Here is a 23,832-nt window from a genome sequence, read left to right as displayed (position 1 = left end):
TAAAAATCTCTTTAATACACGCAATAGTCTTTAAATGAAGGTATTTATTAAAAGATCACAAATCAATTGGCAAAAAATAAAAATCAATGACCTCTTAAAAATAGAAAAAATACATTTATAAACTTTGAACATTCACAAATTGCAAATCTTTTCATGAGTAGCTGGCACCAACCGATACAGGTCTTTTATTCTGTTCTTATTTGCACAAATATCTGTACAGTAGAGAGACTGGACATGTTTCCTGTGGGATGGCTAAGGCTGATATGATAGATGGAGTCCTCAGCAACATCTGAAGTGCATGCAAGATCCAATATTCTCAAAAGAGTTTAACTGTTGAGTTCGTGAAAGTCTTAATCATGCATATAATTCGGCGGAAATTAAAATGTACATTTATTCAACAACATTAAAAAAGAACAATATTTCATAACTGTACAAAAAGTTGTGCAATCATGCTCTATTACACAAGGTGAACATATAAAGATCTACAGAATTGATCAGTGCAAAAAAAAAAAAAAAAAAAAAAATCTCTGCTGATTACCCCAACATGTCACCTTCCATCACTTCCGCGCCAGACATAAAGCAAGTAAACATCTCGCTCAGTTAATGCCTGATTGATATCGTTGCCCTGTCTGATATCTGATATCCAGGTGCTTATACACACACACACACATTTAAAATTGGCCTGAGCTGGAAACAGAGCAGGAGGACAAACACTGTTTGAATACATTCTGTGTATTAACTTGATCTGCCCACAAGTTGAAAAGAGTACAGTGATGAATCAAGTCATGATGTTCTGCACATATGATCTCTTCAGACACAAAGCAACTGTATGGAAAAAAGGCCTGCTTAAGTATAATGCACTATCCATAAAAATATAGACGTGTGCCATAAAATAAATAAATAATTAAATAGTTTAGATGCAGGAACTATAAAGCAAAGCCTATGTAAATCTAGCAAGTCATGAATAATCAGGAGGAATAAGAACTTACAATATCTCTATAGTAAATGTGGCTTAATAGATATGGAAAAAAAAGCTAAAAGGCATGAAGAGCTCCTTCTACATGGAGTTCACAAAGAGAAGACATACATGAAAGACTAAAAGTACATGTATGCTGAATAGGGTAAATGAAAGGAGGTGATGCAGACAAACTGAAGCAATGTTTTAGTGACCAAACTGCCTTAAAGCCACAGTGAGGTGCTTGGCCTTAAACAGAACAGTAAAAACATCAAGGAAGGAGAAATGCTGGTCATTTTAAATAATGCATATTGCTCATCACATACTGTTCAGTAAAACCCCTGTAATCGGACTTAAACATTAACGCTCGCATTTCTTTATTTGGCAGATATGTATACATAACAGGACTTTCATTTGAGGATTCAGAACATTGTTCAAGAAGCCCAGCAGGGTTCTGTGGAGAGCTTCAGATTTGATCATCTATCGATCATCGTCTTCTGATCACGAGCTCACTAGCCCTTGACCATTGAGGATGCAGAATGTTATTGAGGCAATCAGCAAGAGGTAGAACAGCCATAAACTTAATCACACCGGGATAAGCTATGGTAAGACTAGAAGACAGCTCTCTGTGGAATCGATTTTTAGTTCCGAATTTTAGATAATTGATTTGTTATAGTGATCCATCTGACCAAACAATACATGACACAGCAAAATTTTGGCTCATATTTTGTTTGACACATATCAAGTCAGAGCATTGGTTAAAAAGTTCCATTCTTATAATATTGTTTGATAAGAACGCCTTCTTCGATTTGAATAGACTCGTTAGATTTGGTGCAAGTGCAAAACTATCTCTGTGGCAGGCATTAGACATGAGGTATTTGAAAGGATGTACAACGACAGTGACATTTAAATCTATGTAAAGATTCTTCTGTATTTGGTGATGCATGGCATTTTCATATGAAACAGAGTGAAGAAACTGCTGAGGTGTGTAAGCAGTGCTCAATAATTAGAAGATAAAACAGCATGCTCCTTCTGCTTTCTACACACTTCCTGTTACCACTGAGAAAAATCATCTGCAGTCCTATATTTCTTTAGCTTAGAATTAAAATCCGAGTCAAAACATAATATGCCTTATCAAACTTCCACACATCTTGTATACCGTTATATTACTAGGTAAGAAGATTGTCCAGCTATAATAATCCTGGCATTTTTAAGATAACATTACTAAACTTAATTGTACTGAACTCACACTCTTTTATAATACCACTCGTTCTTTTCTACCCAAGCCAGAAGGAACAGAGGATGCATGAACATAACCACCATAAACAAAAAAATTGAAGAAAAATTTAAAGATGGAGCCTATTGATGGAGAACAGACGCTGTCTGAGTATTCTGGTGGCTTGAAGCAATGCTGGTTCAGAGTTTGTGTGTTAGTGTTTGAGTGAGGCACTAGGAACAAAAAAAACAGAACAAAAATAACTCCTGCTTACTCCACTGCTCATTGATGGGAACAGTGTTTTTACAGCAAACAAGACTTCAAGTTGCTCAGAAAGGAGAGTTCATTCCCAGCTTAGTCTCAAACTGGAGTTTCTGTCTCTTCTGGTAGCGCACACGTACCCTGAAACGAACAAGTTTTCTATTACTGTATGGTAATTAATGCATTCTAAAAGCTCCCTGCTCACATCTAAATATATTTCAGTTAAATGTCAGTACTGCTGAGTCAGTACATTGGAATGAAAAAGTTTGACTTCTTTCTTGATTGAATTGGTTTGTACCTGATCTCGTGCAGTTTGACAGCCTCGTTGATCAGCACCACTAGCACAGTGGACAGCGACACGGGCAGCCATACCTCCATGGGTACAAGACTTAATGTAAAGTCCAGACCGGTATTGTCATTCAAAATATTATCTCTGTCTTGCCATAAATTATAATCTGTTATAGCCTGCACCACTTGACCCAACAGCCTGTAAGAGAGAGGAAAAACGAAGAACCAAGCATTTATTTTAGCATTAACATTATATCAATGTCTACATTATTCAAGTTTTGCTCTTATGAGTGATAACAGTAATATATAACAAGCCTACAACTAAACTGTAAACTAAGTCTATGAAATTATTATAATAATTGTGACTTGCGAATAATATCGTCAAGATTAGAAGACCACACTACCACTCTTACTCATGCGGTCACACATTCACCCTCATTCTCACACACGTTCATTTTCTCACCCACAGAAACAAAAACACTCACACTAGAGGCACAGTGAGACACCACCATGTGTTGCTGAAAGGATTTTTCCTCCACAGTGGCTGAGAACGATGCACATAGCTCAGAGAAATAACCACTGAGAAAGAGAAAGAGAAAGAGAAAGAGAGAGAGAGAGAGAGAGAGAGAGAGAGAGAGAGGTAAGATATACAGGCCATCATTCATGTCTGTCACAATGCATTATTCCAGAGTGACACTTCAGTATACTCCTAATAAGCAGTTTTGTGTAAGCAATTCTCACCAGTATGAAGAGCCAGGAAGCCAGCCATGACTTTCTGGATAAGCAGCAGACCGTTAGCTAACTCGTGAAACCACTTTTCAGATGAGCTGCAGGGACCATGGAAAAACAGATGATTAGGGTGTTAATCAAAAATATAAGCACTTTTGACTGGGAGAAATCTACAGTATTTAGTGTGTGTGTACCAAGCAGTGAAGATGTGGGTACAGTTTACACTGGTGCCATTAGCAGCTTTAGCCAACACTGCCTGCAAGGAGTATCCGAATCCCAGCAGGTAAACACACACGGTCAAACCAAACTTGAGCAGGAACCATCCCAGGAAGTACTGCTGAGTCTGGGGAAAGAATAAAATACATAAATTATTCACTGTGACACAAAAACAAACTGGCGCCTATCTATCAAATTTGCATATGATCAAACGTCTAAATGAACCAAATTGATAGTGTAATTTAAACAACAATTATTCACCACTAATTTTATATCGATCTGAATATTTAATATGAATATAATAATACTGAAGTCAGTTAAATTAAATTAAACCCCCATTCTCTTGCTAGTTTTCATTCACATTATAATGTCATACAGACAATTATAAAAACGTCTTGTAAGCTTCCTTGGTGTTAATTCTAACACTAATTTATATACATTGGATGCATTAGGATGAATAAAGAATAATATGTCTAGAATTGCAGGGCTCATGCTCCTCGTTGAGTCATGACCAACCTTGCGAGGGATGTCATCTAGGTTTTTCCCAGTAGCCACTGCCATCACCGAGCTGTCTGGAGGCTTCCCCAAGAAAGATACACTGATAGACACATGCACATATGTGTAAAAAACATTAGCTGTAACAAGGTATCACTCTTTGTGCATCAGTGACAAAAAGTCTGTTTTCTCTCTCACCTCAGCAATGGATAACAGAAGCAGGAGAGCCACAAAATGTCTGTTATGTTCAGTGGAGGTGGAAGCTGAGTCAGACAAGCCAAGAACTACCAGACAAAAAGAAACAACCAAAAAAATACCTGCATTTATAAACCAATTACAGTACATTAAATGAGCTGAAATTGCTAAAGGAAGCAATTTGTTTAAAATATAAATACAAATAAAAAATATATATAAAATTAATATCAATATTGCAGATTGAATCTATTGTCCTACAGGCAGCAGGCGTGCCAGCTGTGCTTACCTGAATTATGACCAGTGTCAGCTGGCACTGTAGCAGGAAGAGGAAGCACTTGCGTATGCCATATGTGGTGTGTCTGGCCTACACACAGAACATGCACAACCTCTATTTATTTCTCATTTCACATTGTTGATTTGATGTTAGTCATCCAGTTCCCACAAAAAACCAATACACGTCACTGCACTGCTGTGTTGGGTTGGAGTGAGCTATAATAAAGGTGATGTATTATAAAAAAGCACTATATAGGGCTCTGTGACTACCACCAGTCCACTGTCAATGATCTAATATACCTTTCCTTTTTCCACAGAGTATTTCTTGTTATTTAATCAGTGTTTCTGTTGCTTTAATGTGGATGGATGGGTGGGTGTATGGATGGATTGATGGATGGATGCTTTACTCATCCCAGTAGGAAATTCACATATTCCATTTGAAGAATATTGTGTAAAAGTTACCACATCTGCACATCAGTGTGATGCTGCATGTGTATCTCATATAGCGCTGTTCTGTGATCATGTGGTACTCAAATTAAAATATCCATCCTGAACAAATTGCATTTTAACATTTTTTATTAAAATGTGACCTTCAAAAGCATCTGCGATTAATTTTAAAATTCTTGAATTTCTGCAACGGCTGATCTCAAAAACAGTGCCTGCTATATTTGTGTCATTTTGAAGGGCAACATAAATCCATGTGTATCAACACCACATCTGTATAACTCCATGTTCTTGTGTGGTTTTCAATACTACATGTGTATATAGATGAGACTCTAATAGTCTGAATAATAGATAGAATGTATCTCCTTCTGCATGTAGCTACATGCAGTTAAAATGCTAAAGTGAGTGTATCACCTGCTCTATAAGCTTGACCAGGCTGAAACTTTCTCCCTGGTGTAAGGTGACGGAGCAGCTGAGGCTGTTGAGGCGAGCGCTTAACCGGAGTGGAGTCAGTTCCTCCGGCTCCTCGGTTACAACACTGCCAGACGCATAGCCAAATGTCTCCCACGAGCAGCGAGATGGGTACAACGGGTCCAGAGAAATACTGCAGTCACATATGCACGGAAACAAACACCACACATGAAAAACACAACAAAGTACACATCATGTTGCACGAGATTCAAAAGAACTTCAACCAGGAAAGATGATGTCTCACCTGAGGTCACTCTGTATGAACAGGCAGCTGTTCCAGAAGTTAGCCGAGCTCCCCAAACAGCACGTCACCTCTCTGTTCTCCTGCATGATCTTCATCATCTCACACATGGCTGAAGTACGCACGCGCACACACACACACATTTTGTTACAATGCAAATTATAAACCATTAGGATAAATAAATGTAATGCCAAAATACTGAGCTTTGTCTTTATGAAGATAAATATGAATCAAGTTAGTTTGTGACATAAAACTGCCTGTGATAAACAATAAAAGAATTCTGGAAAATTCTGGAGAAGACTCACTTTCAGGAGTGCAATCAGTGAAAAGCGGCACGAGCAGTGGCACATTGTCAATGTTCTTCAAGTGAGGGCGGACCTGATGGATACCACGAGGTAACTTAGCCTACAGAAAAAAAAATCAAGGGGAAAGTTTGACCCACTGAGCTAAATAAATACAGTCATTATAAAAGAGCTTCAAGTGTGTACACTGAATCGCAACAAAGGAACTGCATACTCTATTGCCATCAGCAAGAAAGCTGGGCACATCGCTCTCTGTCGCTTGGAAGCTGGCGAGATCCGACTGGCCTTCATCCTCAGCAAGTAACGGGCCCTCTGCATCATCCCGGGAATCTGTAGATACAGACAATGAATTAAAATCCGACAGCCAGCTCATAGGCATATTGCAGATCCATATTTCCAGCTAAATAAAAGAAGAAACCATTTAAATAAATCCAGAGGAATTTCATGGTGTTCAGTAAATTGTACCAACAACAGCTTCTGCACACACATTCTGCACAGACACACACAGCATACCTGGCAAAAGATCATCATGCAGAGAGCCTGCCTGGCTCGGGCTAGAGGGAGCTCCATCACCGTGGCCATCTCCGTTAGGTGTTAGAGAAATGTGACAGTTCCACCCTGTTTCCAAACCCATCTTCTCTGCAAACACCTACACAAACACACACAGACATATACAGTACAAAATTTCCATACGTTTTCAAATAAAATTCAAAAAGCATCTAAAGAAATTATATTATATAATTTCCGTTTAGTTTTATACAGTATAATATTGTTAGTTTTTCTACTAGTAAAGATATTAGCTATGTTAATTAATCTCCTTCCTCCAGGATGCTTATTATAACGAAACACTGAGTGCATTTTGCCTAAAGTGGCTGCACATGAATAGTTTTCCTACTTGACGATACCTTGCTGCGCAGCTCATCCTCCCTGGAGAAGTAGACAAATCGGATGCAGGCTCCCACCAGGTTCTCAATGAGCCGCACTGTGTCCAAGCGAGCCTGGAACTGGGACGACACCATGCCCATGAAAATCTGCCCGCTTAGGGCCTGAACACAGTCCTCCTTCTCCAAGCCCTCTCCTATACCCTCTGAAACGCACAGATACACGTCTGTAGCCAATGTAGGTGTTATATGGAAACAAGTTTGATGATTTAAAAAAAAAAAAAAAAAAAAAGGCTACAGCTATTGTTTATGATAATGTGTTTCTTGCCTGACTGATCATTTGAAGACATTAAGTTTGCATTTAATTTCCAATGTGGTTTATTTTCACGTATTCTTAGTTTATTAAACATTGATATATAATGTATTTTATCATGCATCCATTCATGTAAAAGCATAACAGAGATTCTACATGTGTTACAATGCTTAGTGGCACCATATTATCAGTTTATATCTCAGAGATTCAGATTTGCATTCAATATTAAGAAATATTAAAATAGATTTCAATGTCCAAACAGGTTCCTGTTACTTGTATTGCCTGACCGTTAAGGATATTAAAAACAGACTTGGCCTACTTCTCCTTCTCTCTCACCATCTGAGCTCCAGCTGCTGCGGCGGCCGCTGTGTTTGATGGGCGTGGTGCTGGGCAGCTCCACTCCAGAGAAGAGTGCTGGGCCGGGTGCCAGCTCAACACACTTCCCATTTAACTGACTTGACAGTGCCACCTGCATGGGCTTATACGCAAACGCAGAACAATAACCTGACAGGCATGCACGCTGGTAGAAATCCAGAACTTTCTTCCTGTAAAGAAAGGAAAATAACAGTCATGAATTTGTATGAGATGATTGCAAATAGAGAAGACATAGATAAGCTTAGTGTGTGTGTGTGTGTGTGTGTGTGTGTGAGTGTCTGAGAGAGAGAGAGAGAGAGAGAGAGAGAGAGAGAGAGAGAGAAGAGGAAGTTATGTGATTGACCTGTCAGATCCAGAGAGTGGGTAGATGTCTGTGCCATCCCAGAAGTCAGTGCAGGCCTCCAGTATGAGGTCAGCAGAGCCGTGGGAGAGCATCTGTACGTTGCCTTTGAAGAAATCAAAAGATCGTTGACATGAATGGAACAGTAAGAGAAATCAGGAAAATTGCAGAAAGAGGCTGAAGCTTTCTCACTGGTTGTGCCGTCTCGCACTAGCAGGCTGATCAGATGACTAATAGGTGGCTGGCGCTTGGTGACATGGTGAACGCGGCGTGTGCACGACTCACTGGCTTTGTCTCCATTAGGCAGCTGGTACAAAGCCAAATGGTTTTCCTGGTTAAAGAGTTCACGTGCTCCGGGAGTAAAACCTTAATAAGAGCAGCAACAGGTAAAGGCGCCGGGCCAAACAAAGGCAGCACTACCTTAAGCTGAATAGAAACTCAACCAACATTTAATCAAACAAATCTGTTAAAACCAGTGAATATGGAGTGTATGATTCAATGCAATAAAGTGTGGAAAACCTTAAATGCTGCTAGTTAGCTCATTTTTTGCTGTTACCAAAAGGGAAAATGTAAAGTTCTGTGCTAGTATTTAATTCTTCACAATGCAACGGTGCTATAATTCTTCAATTGTGTGAGTTAATGTGAAGTTAACCTATGAGGCGAGAAAGCTCGCAGAGGCCCCAGGGAACGTGTACAGGTAGCACAGCACCATGACTCTCCTGCAGTGCCAAGTTAGAGAGGTGGTCTGAGAAGCGGCAGAGCTGCTGCGTGACCAGAGCGTTGCACAAGTTCAGCATGATGTTCAAACCCAGAGGCTTCAGAGAGGACAGGTGGCCCTGCCAGCCCGAGTCATCAAACTGAATACTGACAGGGTTCTGCTGGTCCTGAGACAGGCTCAGCATCTCCAGATGATAGTCACACACAAAGTCCTCTGCCTCACACAGATCATCACCGACAACACACAGCTGGTGATGCACACAAACACGTACAGACAAAGAAATTTAAGCTACATGCAGTACGAATTATACAGCTTTTACTACATCTCTCATAAAAAAATAAAGCGGTCTGTTTTGGTTTCTACCTTTAATATATAAAGGCAAAAATTCTAGTCCCATATTAGTGAACAGTGAAGTAATACTAAAACTGAGAAAAATATCAACTGACAAAAGTGCACTACTCTCTCAGGACTTTTGACCTCTATTGTAGATACCCAAAGTTGATGCAGAGCCTTGATAAGTTCCAATCATTAGAATCATTCCAATCACACACAAAGGTAAAGCCTCACTAGTAAACAGTGTAATGCTAAATGGATCTTCCTGTGAGGTAAAATAATTAATAAATGTAGAAATACCTGACTGCTGGACTCCTCTCCTCCCTCGGTGTCATGGCTGAAGCTGACGTTGGAGCCTGATGGGTGTTTGGAGCGTGTGGTCTGAGGACCTCGTTGGGTGCGGTGCGTATCACAGGAGCGGACTATATCCTGCGATACCTCACTGAACTCCTGCTCATTAACAAGATGTACAACAGGTTCCAAGGAATGTATGTTAAGGAGAGCCTCACCTTCCTGAGCCGAAAGAGAAGATAGATCACAGGCCAGAAAAGGAAATCAGCTGAAAACAACACATCCCTTATACTTGCTTACTTAATAAGTAAAATCTCACTGAACTATATCTGCTACTCAGTTACCTCATCTCTGTCATCCTCTCCTTCAGTACGACACAAAGAGTTAACAGACAAGTCGTCCCTGAGGTTGTCCTGGCTGTCGTGGGGCGGCTCAACACGCCCGCTGAAGAACAGGACCGTCTCTGGACTAGGGTTGGGCCAGGACAGCACACCCTGCTTATCCACACAGCATAGTACCTGCAATGGATGGATGGACACACACACACACACAAACACACACACACACACACAGACACACAGACACACAGACAGACACATACACACAGACACACAGACACACACAAAGTGTTATTTTGCTCTTCACTAACAGCATTTTTCACAAAGAGGATTCCTCAGTAGACTGAAATGCAATCACACTTGGGGGAAAAATACACTCGTCATTGGTGAGAGAGAAAACATACCTCACTGTAAAGTAATCGTTTCACTGCATTGCACTTACTTCCCACGTTTAAAAGCAATCTACACCATTTTCACTGCATTTTGCAATGGTACAAACATTTCTTGATAATTGATCTAAGCAATTTATCTTTGTCTTGGGATTATTTTAGAAGAGGAAATAAAAAAAAAAAAAAAAAGAAAGTTTATCATGGTGTGTGACAGTACTCACTGTAACTGAACCCAGGTTGCGCAGCAGGCTTGAGGTAGAACACAACGTATGAGACTCTCCTTTCAGAACACCCACCAAGTGTCTCCACACACAGCGCAGCATCTCCTATAAACACAGACACAGAGTTTTGGATTGGTTAGTAAAAGTCTGCAGGGGAAAGCTGAAACTGGAGGTTTCTAACCAAAGCCCCGTTTACCTCTTCTAGATTCAGTTAAAAACCTCATTCTCTCTTCCATCATTTAAAGAGTTGCCCGTATCTGCTCATGCACAAATAAACAAATCTGGAGTAAGAACATAATTTCTGATACAGAGCTGATACAGAAGAACTTAGACTCGTGCGAGATATTGATAATGACTCGGCCCAACTCATCCTTACACTTCCATCATATTCACACTGACACTGACTCACAATGTTACACTACAAGTGCAAAATTGCTAATGTCACCTTTTTAATGATTAACCGCTGTGCAACGCATGCACACAAATCTTTTTTTTTTATCTTCCAGTGTGTAAAGAAACAATCAACACTTTCTGTAGAAGCTGAGCTGAGAACATGTGTAAAAAACTCATTAATGGAAAACAGAAGAGGTCTTTACACCTTCCTCTGTGCTTGTGTGTGTGTGTGTGTGTGTGTGTGTGAGAGACACTCCACCCACAGTGTGCTTAATTCCCAGCTTTCCTTTCCTTTTGCTCATCACAGCTGCTGATTTAAGGGTGGCACCTCACAGCTTCAGGGTCTGTTTCCCATGTTCTTTCTGTGTCTGTGTGGGTTTCCTCACTTTATGGATTTTGTTTTTCCTACTTAGGTGGACTGGTGTGCAAAATCAGCCATAGGAGTAAATAAGTGTGCAAATGTGTGTGCCCTGTGCCGGCGTGGTGTCCAGTGTCTGACCAGGATGAAGCAGCCACTGAAGATGAATGACAGAATTAATATTTGTAATTGATTGTTAGATGCTACAGGACACTAAACAAGCTGATGTTAATATCAAACTACTGTTTATTGGCTGCTTAATGACATACAACATGGCCAGTCAAAATCTGTTGGGCAGTTTGTAGAGATTTTAGATAATTTAATTTGGTCTGTTTCGTTCTTCCTTCCGTCATTCTTTCTTACCTTCTTTCATTCTATTTTTTTTTCTTTTCTCGATCATTCATTATTTCTTTCCTTCCTTCTTCCTTTCTTTCCGTCATTCATTTTCTTTATGTCTTTCCTACATATAAAGGAAGCCTAGAGCTCACTATGCGAGCAGCAGCTTCCTCAAACAACCTCAATGCATGACAGATATAAACAACTTTAAACACTGTATGTATAAAGTTACAATCTCATACAGTGTGCTTAATAGACATATACTTAAGTTTTCTGTCCACAGCACTTGTGTTCCATGCAAAGTGAACAACTGCAAACAAAGCAAAAGACAAAGCCATCATCAAGAGCATGAAAGAATGAACTAAAGAACCCAAACAAGTCACTACTGTAAGTATACAAGCAAGTTCCGCGACCTATTCATGCATTTATACCATCACCAGAACCATTCAGATAAAAAAAAAAAAAAAAAAAACTCACATGAATTTACATCAATTCATGGGGAAATAGGTGATGACGGAGATCTCAGAGTCATGCTGTCATCATTAGAAGTACAGGTAGTAGTGAGAACATTACAAAAACATGCCAAATGAGCATGTGACTGGGCAGGAATCGCATGAGCCCCAAAACTACAAGCTAAAATAAACCAACAAAACACACCAGATCAAACTTTAGCCCTTAGTATGCAATATCCGCTGAACAAGATGGAAAGATAAACATTACAGAAGCGTAAAGGAACAAAAGAACAAAACAGCAACAAATACCAGTGTAAGATTACCATATTTTCCAGACAACAAGTTTTTCTGGAACTTTCTGAAAGAAAAACTCCTCTAAATTCAATCTGTTTGGGGAAGCAAAATGAATACACAGTATGTCTTCACTATTTTATCTGATGTTACCAAAGGGCAAAAATAGAAATTTCCTTCTGTTCTTGGATTTTGTCTTAACCTAGCCTAGGGTCTATATATATATATATATATATATATATATATATATATATATATATATATATATATATATATATATATATATATATATATATATATATATATACACACACATATATACATATATATACACACACACACATTATATTATATATATATATATATATATATATATATATATATATATATATATATATATATAAAAAATAGTTCCTATGATATCAAACCCATTTCTGCTCTCTGTGATGCTTTAATCATGATGCTTTAAGTGTGATCATGAGCAGCTAAAATCTGAAAGTGTTATCTCCAACCAGTAAAATTCTGTATGTTTTTACCTGTTAGAATAACCATCAGCTCAAACTGAAATCCAGTGTCCTGACTCATTTTATATCAGTCCTGCAGCAATAAATTAATCCGTTTTTATACTGATGATGATTTATACTGAAAATGTCTAAGTTGATATCCATTCAGTCTGCAGAATTAAATGCCAGTGCAGAGGTAAAAAGGTAGCCTTTTTTTTTTTTTTTTTTAAGCATGCGTTATGACTTGAGCAGTGATTAAAAGTGAAATTTGATTAAGTAAGAAATGTAAGCCCCGTTATCTTCTTATGAGACTGAAATTTGCTTAAAAAGGGTGTACTAAAAGATTTGAAAATTATTATTAGAGCTTTACAGAAAGCATGTACAACCAGAAAGTGCTGTGTTTATTGTCTTTAATTGAAACACAATAAACACAGCACTTTCTGGTTGTACATGCTTTCTGTAAAGCTCTAATAATAATTTTCAAATCTTTTAGTACACCCTTTTTAAGCAGATTTCAGTCTCATAAGAAGATAACGGGGCTTACATTTCTTACTTAATCAAATTTCACTTTTAATCACTGCTCAAGTCATAACGCATGCTTAAAAAAAAAAAAAAAGGCTTTCAGTCCAGAAAATATGGTAACCCAATAGTCCTGTGTGTAAATACATAAGCGATGGCTGAGTAAAGGAAAAAAATAATATATGATGCTGGTGGTGGTGATGGTGGTTCTATCCGGAACGGGGAAATGACAGGAGAGGGTGAGAAGGAGGAATACAGAGGATGTACCTGGGAGGACACCACTTCCGTGTAGCTGCTTAGAGTATCCTCAGAGAACTTAGCCAGCTGAGACGAGAGAAGAGGTGGATTAAATCCTGTCTTGAGGCGCCAGCGTCTCTAGTCACTGACCTTTGATCTCAATAAACATATTCAAACCATCCTAGTGCTCACCTACGCTTTCATAACATAACAACTCACAAGTGGCATGGTTAATACACATGCCACACACCCACCCACACAATGGCTGTGATAAGGAGCCAGAACCTGACATTTATGAGGAGAAAGTGTTAAAGCTGATGTCAACTTACGTTCATGACCTGCTTCTTATCACAAGCAATGGTTTCTGTGGTCAACCTATTACTGTCTATTAGAAAAAAGACTAATACTTAGTACTCCGTACTTTTCAGCAGACAGATTTTTCTTTTGCCTTTTCTCCTGCGCTGTTTGTTTTGATCTTTAGCATGCTATGTACGCTACTTTAGCACAGAAGATATTAGTGAATTTTTGTTAAATACAGTGAGAGACTAGTATGACTACAAAGAGAGCTGCATAACACAATCTTCAACAGCTGCCTGTAAAAGGCAGGCCTGTGACTAATTATGCTGTGAATGTGATTAGTGTGATGTCAATCTGTTAAATGTAAGAACAGTAAACTTCCTTTCACACCAAAAGCCATAAGTGTGCACTAACTGCAGTATTGCTTGCAATATGAAACTATGCTTCTGGGTGAAGCTGAAAGCATAAACAACCCACCCACAAAGCTCTTATTTGATGCTCTGCGTTTCATAATTCCTACCCACTTTTTAACTCCAGTGCTCTTGCAGTTCTTTTTGTTAGGGAGATGTCACTGTCAATCATTATGCACCATTATCATACAGTATATGGTGAAAAGAATTTGGCCACCCAACCTTTACACCCCTATATGCCTAGTTGAACATCCCACTTCCCAACATCCCAACATGGGGATTAGTCATCATTCAGCCACAAGAGCATTAGTAAGGTCAAGCACTGGTGTTGGTTTAGCAGGGTCTTTCCAATTCACCACAAAGATGTTCAGTAGGGCTGAAGTAAAGGCTAATGACTTCTTCCACTCCAACCTTGGCAAACCATGTCTTCATGGTTCCATTCATGGCCATGAAGTGTACAATATATCGGACAACTCTCACACAGCTGTATACAAATGTCCTCTTTGGTAACGCTTATTAAGTGACCCTCAGTCTCATGTCTAGGCTCTTTGTATGACAGAATGTTGCAAACTGGCTTTAATGCGTTCAAATCATGAAGCGCATGAATTACAGCAACGATGTGAGCTCACCAGGCCTGTTGGAGAGTTGCGGCTGAACTCTGCCAACACTCGCGCCTCTCCGTAAGCGATGACCAGGACCCACATGACAGGAAAGAGCAGAGGTAGAATGGGCAGCACTCCCATCATCTACATACCACAGCACGACAAAATATCATCAGCACACAGACATATACGAGCACAATGGAGAGTGTTTTAATCTCATAAAGGACTCCTTGAGAACAAGAGATTTACCTGCAGCTGAAAGAAGTTGAATTGCGCTGGTGTTAGACCAGGAGTGCCACAAAAATAGCGGATTGTATTCACAGTAAAAAACGCCACCTAGCAAAAAAAGGCAGTGATTTGTAGAACCATTTAAAAAAAATAAATACATATTAAGTCATATTAAGCAATGGATTTCTAGAAGATTCTTTGATATACCAGCACAGCAGGGCAGGCAAACTTCGCTATAAGGGACTGCACAGTGAAGCGTTCGTTATCAAGAGCTGTGACTGGTCGAGAGAGCGCGAGATCAAGACTGTTTCTGTTTGGGGAGAAACAGGGTGGTTGTGTACAAACACAAAAACATCATATTGTCTCACAGTACATGTGTGACTGAATGCTCTCGTTTACACCCAATGATTTTCAGTGGAATATAAACGCTAGCTATTTCAAAAGCCATTTATAAGAAAACGTGTGAATATTCACAGCAACATTTATCAGAGATTGCTAATACAATACAAAGGCATATTTTTTAGTAGCACAGTAATGCATGCTTGCTTTTGGGAATTACCTGACATTGTCAAGAATGGGTGTGCGAACCACCCTAAAGAGGCGGTGCTGCTGTGGGCTGTGTGGTCCCTTTCTATTATTTCCTTGAGGTGAGGGAGGAGGGGAAAATGGTGGAAACAGGTCTCCAGGCTCCAGGACAATGTGTTCATCATCCTAGTAAAAGGCAGAGCGAGAAAGAGAGAGAGAGAGAGAGAGAGAGGCGCTGTTTAGTCATGTCTCTAGGGTGGTACATAGTGCTATATATCGCCATATCAAACGAGCTCAAAGAAAAAACCTTGATCCACAGAACGTTAAACACAAAATCACCTTAATGCCTCTAAGAGAGACAAATGATTCCTGGCCTGGCCTAAGAGCAATGACATCACCTTCCACCAACAGACTGACAGGCAGGTTAACTAACTGTTCATCACGGTATGTCCAGTGCAGAGACCAGGACGGCGAGGAAGGTGTGTACAAGTCGGGGTATCGAGACGAGGGCCATCTGACTGGCTGACCTCCTCTCCCTTCCAAGTGACCTAAGAAGTTGAGTTCTGTAAATGTTATGTCTTAAAACATATTGATGGTCGTATAACATGAAATCTGTACACAGGACGATACTGATTTTACATAAAACCATTCGATTCCTCACCGTTCAGATCTGAAATGATGGATTTCAGTCGCCGAAGCATCTCGCTTTTCTTCAGTCTCTGCTGACGTCCGATAAGGATGAGGTTAAGCAGCAGCAGAAGAAAGAGTGCTCCTGCATTCACCAGCTCTATGCCTTCGCTGATCAGACGGAGAACAGTAAGATTTATAAAGGTAAAATGTATCAAATCATTAAATCTTATAGAAAGTATATTTTATTGCTTTTCAAGTCAAGTATCTCAAAACCACAGCTTGCTACCACAACCCAATCTTTATCCCATAATCCCACACTGCAGTTTACAATTTTAGGCATGGAGGAGACATTTATACATTTAGACACAATGATTCTTCAATCAACACTGCTTAACAATACGTTAGAAAAAATGAAAACAAAAAATAAAGTGGCTGATTAACGATAAGAATCTCCCTTATTTTAGGCAATAATTTAAACAGAAAAATAAGCAATTACACAAAAATATTTTAATACAAACAGACAGGCCCTCTGAATTTTAACATATGTAATATATCTTTGTCATATATTTCGAACATCTGTGTAAGCAGATAGTTATCCAGAAGTTAGTGTACTGTTATAGTGCACAAGTCAACAAGTTTGTTTACAGGTAACATGTTGTAAGCTTTCCTACACAAACTGGATGCCCGTATTTATGGTTTATATTTACCCCTTTATGCTCACTTTCTTGTTTGTTGTAGTAATTCCCAATCGGTGGTTTTAGACACACCCACTGCCTAACTCACCTGCCCTTTGGCTGCTTGCCATGGCAACACAGCAAACCCAATACTACAAGTAGTGTGAAAGCAGCTCCAGGCCAGTGGAAGCAGGAGTGACGGTCATTATGGTGGAGGAAACTCTTTGCCCACAGCTCCTGCATCAATCATATACAGCTGAAACCATCTGCGAGTATCGGACACATAATGATGCATTATATAGTAGCTCGTGTGAATTACCTTGATGGTGGATCTCCGCTGGTTGAGCTTCTGATGCTGCTCCAGTAGGCTGGAGAGCTGATCTCGGAGTGTTCCTAAAGCCTGGGCTGTGGTCAGACCTAATGGAGTCACTCCTTTCTCCTGAAATAAAGGTCCACAATAATACAATACTGCATCATAGAAGTGCTTCATTATAACATTAATCTCCTTACTGCATCACAGCCATGAAGTATTTAAAGCAGCAATTATTATAGATATAAATATAGACTGCATGTGCGTCTCAAATCGGATACTTATGAGAAAAAAAAATAGTTCAGATGGCTGATGAAACTGACATCCTAGAAATGTGGTTTAAAGTCCCCAAAATTGTTTGATTTATTTTCAATATGTTGAAAATACACAATCCTCTGTTAAAGCCAGCCACATCGCATCGTCTGGCTTATACTTCTAGTTATTGTGTTCCAATAGAGATAATACTAGTGGTTAAGCCTAGTGGTTAAGGCGTTCGACTACCGATAGGAAGGTCATGAGCTCGAATCCCAGGTCCACCAAGCTGCCACCGCTGGGCCCCTGAGCAAGGCCTGTAACCCTCAATTTAACCCTTAATTGCTCAGTTGTAAAAAAAAAAAAAGAGAGAGATAAAAATAAAAGTCTGCCAAATGCTGTGAGGGACAAATACAAATATTAGGTTTGTATTTACTTATATTGAGAGAAATATGATATGGTCCATGTTGCATAAAATGTTTCATGTACAATACTTTTTTTATTAACAAAGTTTATATGTAAAATAAAGTATATGTTTAGACATTCTAAGACAATGTTCATGGAAGAATTTAACAAGGAAAAGAAGAAGAAAAATATACAACAATGACATATTATCCAGTCATACGTTACGTATGATGTGTTTATAGTTTAGATACTTTGCTGCTTTAACTCAGTAGCACAAGAGATGAGTACATGCACCATTTGCAAGACATCACATCATCACACATCATCTTTACAATCAAAGCTGCTCCCAGTGAACCAATCGCCATAATACACACTGTTATTACTGTTTTTAACTGCAATAATAAACAATAACAAAGTATTTTAAACATGTACAATAACAGAAATTTTGAAAAACGTGCAATATTACCTATGTGCAATGTACCTATGTGCAATCTTATCTAGCTGGATGAACTGTGAACTGTGTAGATTTGGGAAGTTTCATCCCTTTACACAGGCTTACACAAGAGCGTGTGGGAGTTTAGTTAACCGTTGTTTATTTGTGTAGGCAGTGGATTTAAAACTCTTCAGTCAGACTCATCTCTATTTATGTAAAAATAAATATTTTACGTTAAACTGAAATAAAACAGGGGCGAACACATCTGCTTTGAAAAGTGTGCAGCAGCTTCACTTGCAACTCAATGCTGCAAGACTGAATGTAATATATTATTGAACATGTACTGAATTTGGATGCACGTCTTAGGAAGTGCAGTTTGATGATCAGAGAGAAGCCAAAGAACAAGAAAAAGAAGAAAGCTTCACTATCATAACCGCCAGATAAGGTCCGACAGAGGCGAGCGTGTTCCCACAGTATCCTCTTGCGCCCTTTGTAATCTCACTCCCACTTGTGTATTAGCCATGGTCACACTGGAGCCACGGAGCAACCATCTATAAATAAACTCAGCAGTTTCCCACAGCAGCTGTAGAGAGACAGAGCTAAAGCCCCCATGCTGATAAAGGATGCGAAGACATCTGCAGGATTGTCGCTCCGCTTGTCTGGTCTCCTTAAACACACGATCATTCATTTAGTTGAGTCTCTCACATACAAACACAATAATGAACACTTGAATAACAAATGACTAACAACAGAAGCACTCAAGATCAAAAGGTGTCAAGTCTTTAAACAGCAGAGAGGTAAAGACGTTTGAGGTAAATAACAAGCAGAGCTTTTCTACAGGATGTCAGCATGCTGCCACTCTTTAACCACCAGCCTACTCACATAGTCCTTCCAGAACCAAGCTGCACCTTTCAGGATCATGGTCAAGTCGGTGGGTGAGGCTGTTAAGCTGGCGCGACACTGTGTGTGGACTGAGTGCGGGTCAGTCAGGACAAAGAGGCGGCTGCTGGATAATGTATGCTGCTGTTTCAGCATCCAGACTGCGAGGTCCAACCACCACGTGGCGAAATGTGCAGAATGCAAAAACTTGCAGTCCCTGCATTTTAATGGATCGCACCAAACTAGTGTGCAGCGATAATGTTAAAACAAACAAAAAAAAACAACAACTAGTAATTGTAGAAACCGAATACTGACTCTAGCATGTAACACAACCAAACTTTATCAAGCTGTATCGGTGTCACTTCTCACAACATAATCAGTGAGATGCCTTTACAGAGTGGCAAAAAAAGGCATAGACAGGCCAATAAATAGGTGCCATTACCTCTCTGCATAGCAAACATTTACACGTTTCAGCAAACGCAGCACTTTGCTGTCTCAGCGGCGGTGCAGTGAGCTGGAAGGCCAACGAGGGACAGACAGCATCCTCAGTGACCCCTGTGTCCCAGACGCAGCTCTATCCTTTATTGCTAAGCTGTTTATGCTACTGCGTCTCTCAGCTCAGAAATCAATCAGGAACCATTAGAGTATTAAGGATTTGCACAAAGTTCTGGACGCGCACACACAACATAGCGAGGAGATTCTCTTTCCTACCCACAGATGAGAAATACAGGCTAAACTGAGCACATCTTCATACTCAAGAACCTTATGAGTTTTTTCCCCTTCAACACGACGTGAAAGTGACCACAAGTATATGATATATGTGAAATATTGGTACTTTTGCTAAAAACCACCCCTGAAATTTAAACCATTTCTAACACGACGAATAATACAGTGTTTAACGTTTTCGACTACTACACGTGGTTTAGGTATTACCATTGGGATTTTTCATTTGCGATTTAAATATCATCAACCAAACTTGTCCACAAGCTTGTGCCCCGCAGCAGGAGGTGTGTGAGGAGCACGGTATCCCATAATAATTGGCTTACTGGCCTGAATACCTACACTTTGATGTCAAAAACTGAACGCATAACAGTATGCATAAATTAGTCATTAAAAATAATTAAAAATTCTAGCAACAGTTATGTGACTATCATATTTATGGAGATAAAATGAAGCATCTAGCCAGAATTTAATAAGCTTTATTAATTTAAGTCCGGTGTCCTGTCTACACATAAAGCAATGTAATCTTTACTGTTACTGGTGGATCACAGTGACGGGTCTAGTTTACTGATCAGAAAGTTGCGCGTTGACTCACAATACAGTCGAGTTTTCACTGCTGGGTCTGTGAGCAAACCCTGAACCTTCAACTGCACAGCTCAACGGTGAGCTGCTTTGAATAAGAGCGTATAAATGAATAAATAAAAACTTCAATGCAAAAGGATCACTTGTCTTAGTCCCTGGAGTGAAGGCAGCTCAGATACTCACCTGCATCTTATCGTAGAGCTCCATGGTGACCCGTGCTCTCTCACCATGCCCCGAGGAGACGCGGTGCCGGTTGTCAGGGCCGAGTCCCACCCTGCAGCAGGTAAACACGTCCGCCGGCCCCAAAACACTATTCCTAACAGTACTGCCAGTGTGAGAGGAGAAACAGCAACCTCACACAGAGTCAACAGCTGCTGCTTCCGCTTCCACTACAGTGCTTCACAACAAGCCAGAATAATTCTCCTGGGCTGATACCACTAAGCTGTAGAGAAAAAACAACAAAATGATGTCAGCTTGTGCAGTTAAATGTAATCCAGGAAACAAAAATCAGCTAATTTATAATCTTTATGATTATAAATCATTCCTGAAAACTCAGGAATTATGCCTCAAGTTTTCAAGAAGCAAACAATTCCACATCCACTATTCTCCATTTCATCTTTTAGCAAGTTAACAATATGACCGATCTAAATATTAGCCAACACATGATACAGACATCTCCAGCAAAGTACTTCTACTGCCAAGTTATGCAAAATATCAGCCGCTTAAAGAAGGTATGTGTTAAAGCAAGTTGCGTCTCGTGTTCACGTGCAAGATCTGTGATATGGCTACACCGGGTATGTACGACAGGATATTAGCTTTATTTTTTATTCCGTTAGTTAGGCTCAGTATCTTTACTGAACATTTAGATAGCAAGTGTTTGAGAAAATATTCACTTGCCTCATTTCTCCCATCCACTGACAAGAGAAAGAAAAAAGACCCTTTTGACCATCACTAAGCAATTTTTACTAGCATATGTCTAAATGGTGCCTGACTGTGTTTCAGGCATCATGTTGGAGCAGTACACTACAATCCTGCGCTAATCACCACCTGCTGACTACATGCATCATCAAATTTGTACTAGATGTAAAAATGATCTTGTGTGATAATAAGCAAACTTTTTTTGCATATCAGCAACATGCAGAGATGTGGAAATGATGAGAAACCTGAGGGGGGAAAAAATGGTTTGCCTATGTACTAACAGTACGTCGGACAAAAATAACGACTCAGCCTTCAAAGACATTATCAGCCTCGCATGACAAAGACTACAGATACACAGACTCTTCCTCACACCGGGACATTGTGTATTTACTTATTTTCATCAGATAATTCAGTACGCTGTAGCCTGTCATACTTCAGGGTAAAGTTACCTTACCTAGTAAATATGAGCTTGAGTGCGCAAACTGCGGCTTACACTTGATCGATGTGGTCAGTAATAAATATATGATTTTCGACGTATGAAAAGGTTTTTCACTTTTCTTTTTAACTGTAACTTCTGTGTGCCGAATACGGATAATATTCGAAAGCATCTTTCTAAAAACTTTACTTAATATCCTTGGACTGGAGGAGGAAACCAGAATACCCTGACAAAACCCCTTAAGAATCAGGATGCTGAGCCATCTCAGGGCAAAGTCTCTCTCACACACACACACACAGACACAATACTGACAATTAAGGAGGAAACTGAAGAACCCTGAGGAAACCCCTGAAGAACCAGGATGCAGAGCCATTTCAGGGCTCAGTCTCTCTCTCTCTCTCTCTCTCTCTCTCTCTCACACACACACACACACACACACACACACACACACACACACACACACACACACACAGACACAATACTGACAATTAAGGAGGAAACTGAAGAACCCTGAGGAAACCCCTGAAGAACCAGGATGCAGAGCCATTTCAGGGCTCAGTCTCTCTCTCTCTCTCTCTCTCTCTCTCTCTCTCTCTCACACACACACACACACACACACAATACTGACAATTAAGGAGGAAACTGAAGAACCCTGAGGAAACCCCTGAAGAACCGGGATGCAGAGCCATTTCAGGGCTCAGTCTCTCTCTCTCTCTCTCTCACACACACACACACACACAATACTGACAATTAAGGAGGAAACCGAAGAACCCTGAGGAAACCCCTGAAGCACAGGAAGAAGGCTAAAATCCAAACCCCAACCCCTGAGGTATCTAATCTAACCTGTCTTGACTTGCTGCCTTGTCCAAATAGCTAGTTGCTAGTTACAAGTTACAACATGTTTTTAAAAAAAAACCTTCTGTAAACATCTGGCCAGCTGTTGCACCTCGGAAATAACCGTTTAACCGCTTCTCACTTTTAAATGTGTAGCTTCGTGACTGCTGAGGTAACAGTCAGGTAGCTGAAGAGCTAACAAGCTAACGTTACAGCTACAGGCGACTGGGTGTTTACAACTTGTTCTTTTAAAATAAACTATTAAACAACAAGCCAACAAACTTTTCAATTAGTACAAATAAATGTTTCAGAATATTTACTTCTTATTGTTGCTCACTCGGTTTTTTTTTGTAATATTAGTAACCTGCGCCGTGGTCACGTCCCAAATCAATCACTGCTCGATATGTAGTGCACGTCATATACGTTGTTTTATAACCTATGATGTGCCCTTAGATTATAAACAAGACGACGATTGGAACACTTCCCATCCGCAGCCCTTTCTCAGCTCCAAGGTTTATAATGGCAGAAAGAGCAATAAACGACTGATCCAAATAATGTTAACTTACAGAACAGAACGGTTACATTATGGATAAAACGTTGCATCATCTGTCAGCCGATCTAATGCCGTGTATCTGTCCACAAAACCTTGTACTCCGCTCCCTCCGACGGCCATGTTACACATTCTAAAGCGCTTGACTGTTTTTTTTTTCTTACGTAGGCAAATGAGCAGGAGCCACATTGGCTAAGATCTATGAAAGGGCGGGACTTCAGTGCCGTTTCCTCGTCTCATTGGTCTGTCTGAAAGAGGCAGGAGTTTGTTTTAGACGTCGTTACGTACAGTTGCGGCAGATGTATGTTAAATACTCGAAACCGATTGGTTGCGTAATAATCTTGAACGTCTGTACGGAAAGTAGTTCCGGCTGAAAGGCAAACTACAAGTTCATATTAATGCGCTTATTAAAGACTTGAAAATGTCTGTTATTGTTGATATGATGACTTTTCCGTTTGAGGCATTTTTAAAGCATGTTTGAGAAGAATATCCAGTGTTGGTGCTTTGGAACAGTCAGATATAAAGTTTTCCATCATGGGGGGAATTCAGTATGTAAATAATACTAGGAAGTACATTGGCTTGAAGACAGTCCAGGTTAATTGTAACCCTAAACGGATAAAAAATATTGTGTCATTGTGTCATAATGTGCAATTGTTTAATTCAATTCAACTCAAACTTATTTCTACGGTGCTTTTTATAATTGACATTGACATAAAGCTCAGAGCAGCTTTACAGAACATAAATGTACAACAAAAGGTTATTATATCATACTA

The 23,832-nt window shown here is 39.7% G+C and overlaps 1 protein-coding gene across 2 annotated transcripts; it reads right to left on the bottom strand.

Moving 5' to 3' along the window:
- Positions 1–24: 24 nt before the first annotated feature.
- On the bottom strand, positions 25–23,211 carry tmem94 (transmembrane protein 94). 2 transcript variants are annotated; one of them, XM_060896385.1, is made up of 32 exons: positions 23,076–23,211; positions 20,505–20,763; positions 17,060–17,179; positions 16,850–16,977; positions 16,098–16,234; positions 15,776–15,984; positions 15,471–15,622; positions 15,119–15,221; positions 14,933–15,019; positions 14,711–14,827; positions 13,405–13,461; positions 10,286–10,390; positions 9,682–9,855; positions 9,347–9,559; positions 8,648–8,960; positions 8,188–8,361; positions 7,999–8,101; positions 7,617–7,825; positions 6,992–7,173; positions 6,600–6,735; positions 6,301–6,416; positions 6,090–6,189; positions 5,788–5,896; positions 5,487–5,676; positions 4,642–4,719; positions 4,359–4,444; positions 4,182–4,263; positions 3,644–3,792; positions 3,462–3,547; positions 3,206–3,299; positions 2,731–2,919; positions 25–2,573 (listed from the first exon to the last, which is right to left on the bottom strand). In XM_060896385.1, the coding sequence occupies exons 2-32, from the start codon at positions 20,526–20,528 to the stop codon at positions 2,501–2,503; spliced, it is 4,095 nt and encodes a 1,364-aa protein (XP_060752368.1). In that variant the 5' UTR covers positions 20,529–20,763; positions 23,076–23,211; the 3' UTR covers positions 25–2,500. The 2 variants fall into 2 exon arrangements, with proteins under 2 accessions (XP_060752368.1, XP_060752376.1); XM_060896393.1 differs by lacking the exon at positions 13,405–13,461.
- Positions 23,212–23,832: the final 621 nt, after the last annotated feature.

Source organism: Tachysurus vachellii, chromosome 2 (assembly GCF_030014155.1).
Source record: "Tachysurus vachellii isolate PV-2020 chromosome 2, HZAU_Pvac_v1, whole genome shotgun sequence".
NCBI lineage: Eukaryota > Metazoa > Chordata > Actinopteri > Siluriformes > Bagridae > Tachysurus > Tachysurus vachellii.
Note: the sequence above shows the minus strand (reverse complement) of the source record. Positions and strands in the feature narration are given on the sequence as shown.

Coding starts and splice junctions, on each gene's coding strand:
- tmem94 (XM_060896385.1), bottom strand. CDS start 20,528: ATGGAGCTCTACGATAAGATGCAG. Junction 16,235..16,849: donor GGCAAGCAGCCAAAGGGCAG/GTGAGTTAGGCA, acceptor CCGTCTGATCAG/CGAAGGCATAGAGCTGGTGA. Junction 8,362..8,647: donor CGAGCTTTCTCGCCTCATAG/GTTAACTTCACA, acceptor GCTCTTATTAAG/GTTTTACTCCCGGAGCACGT.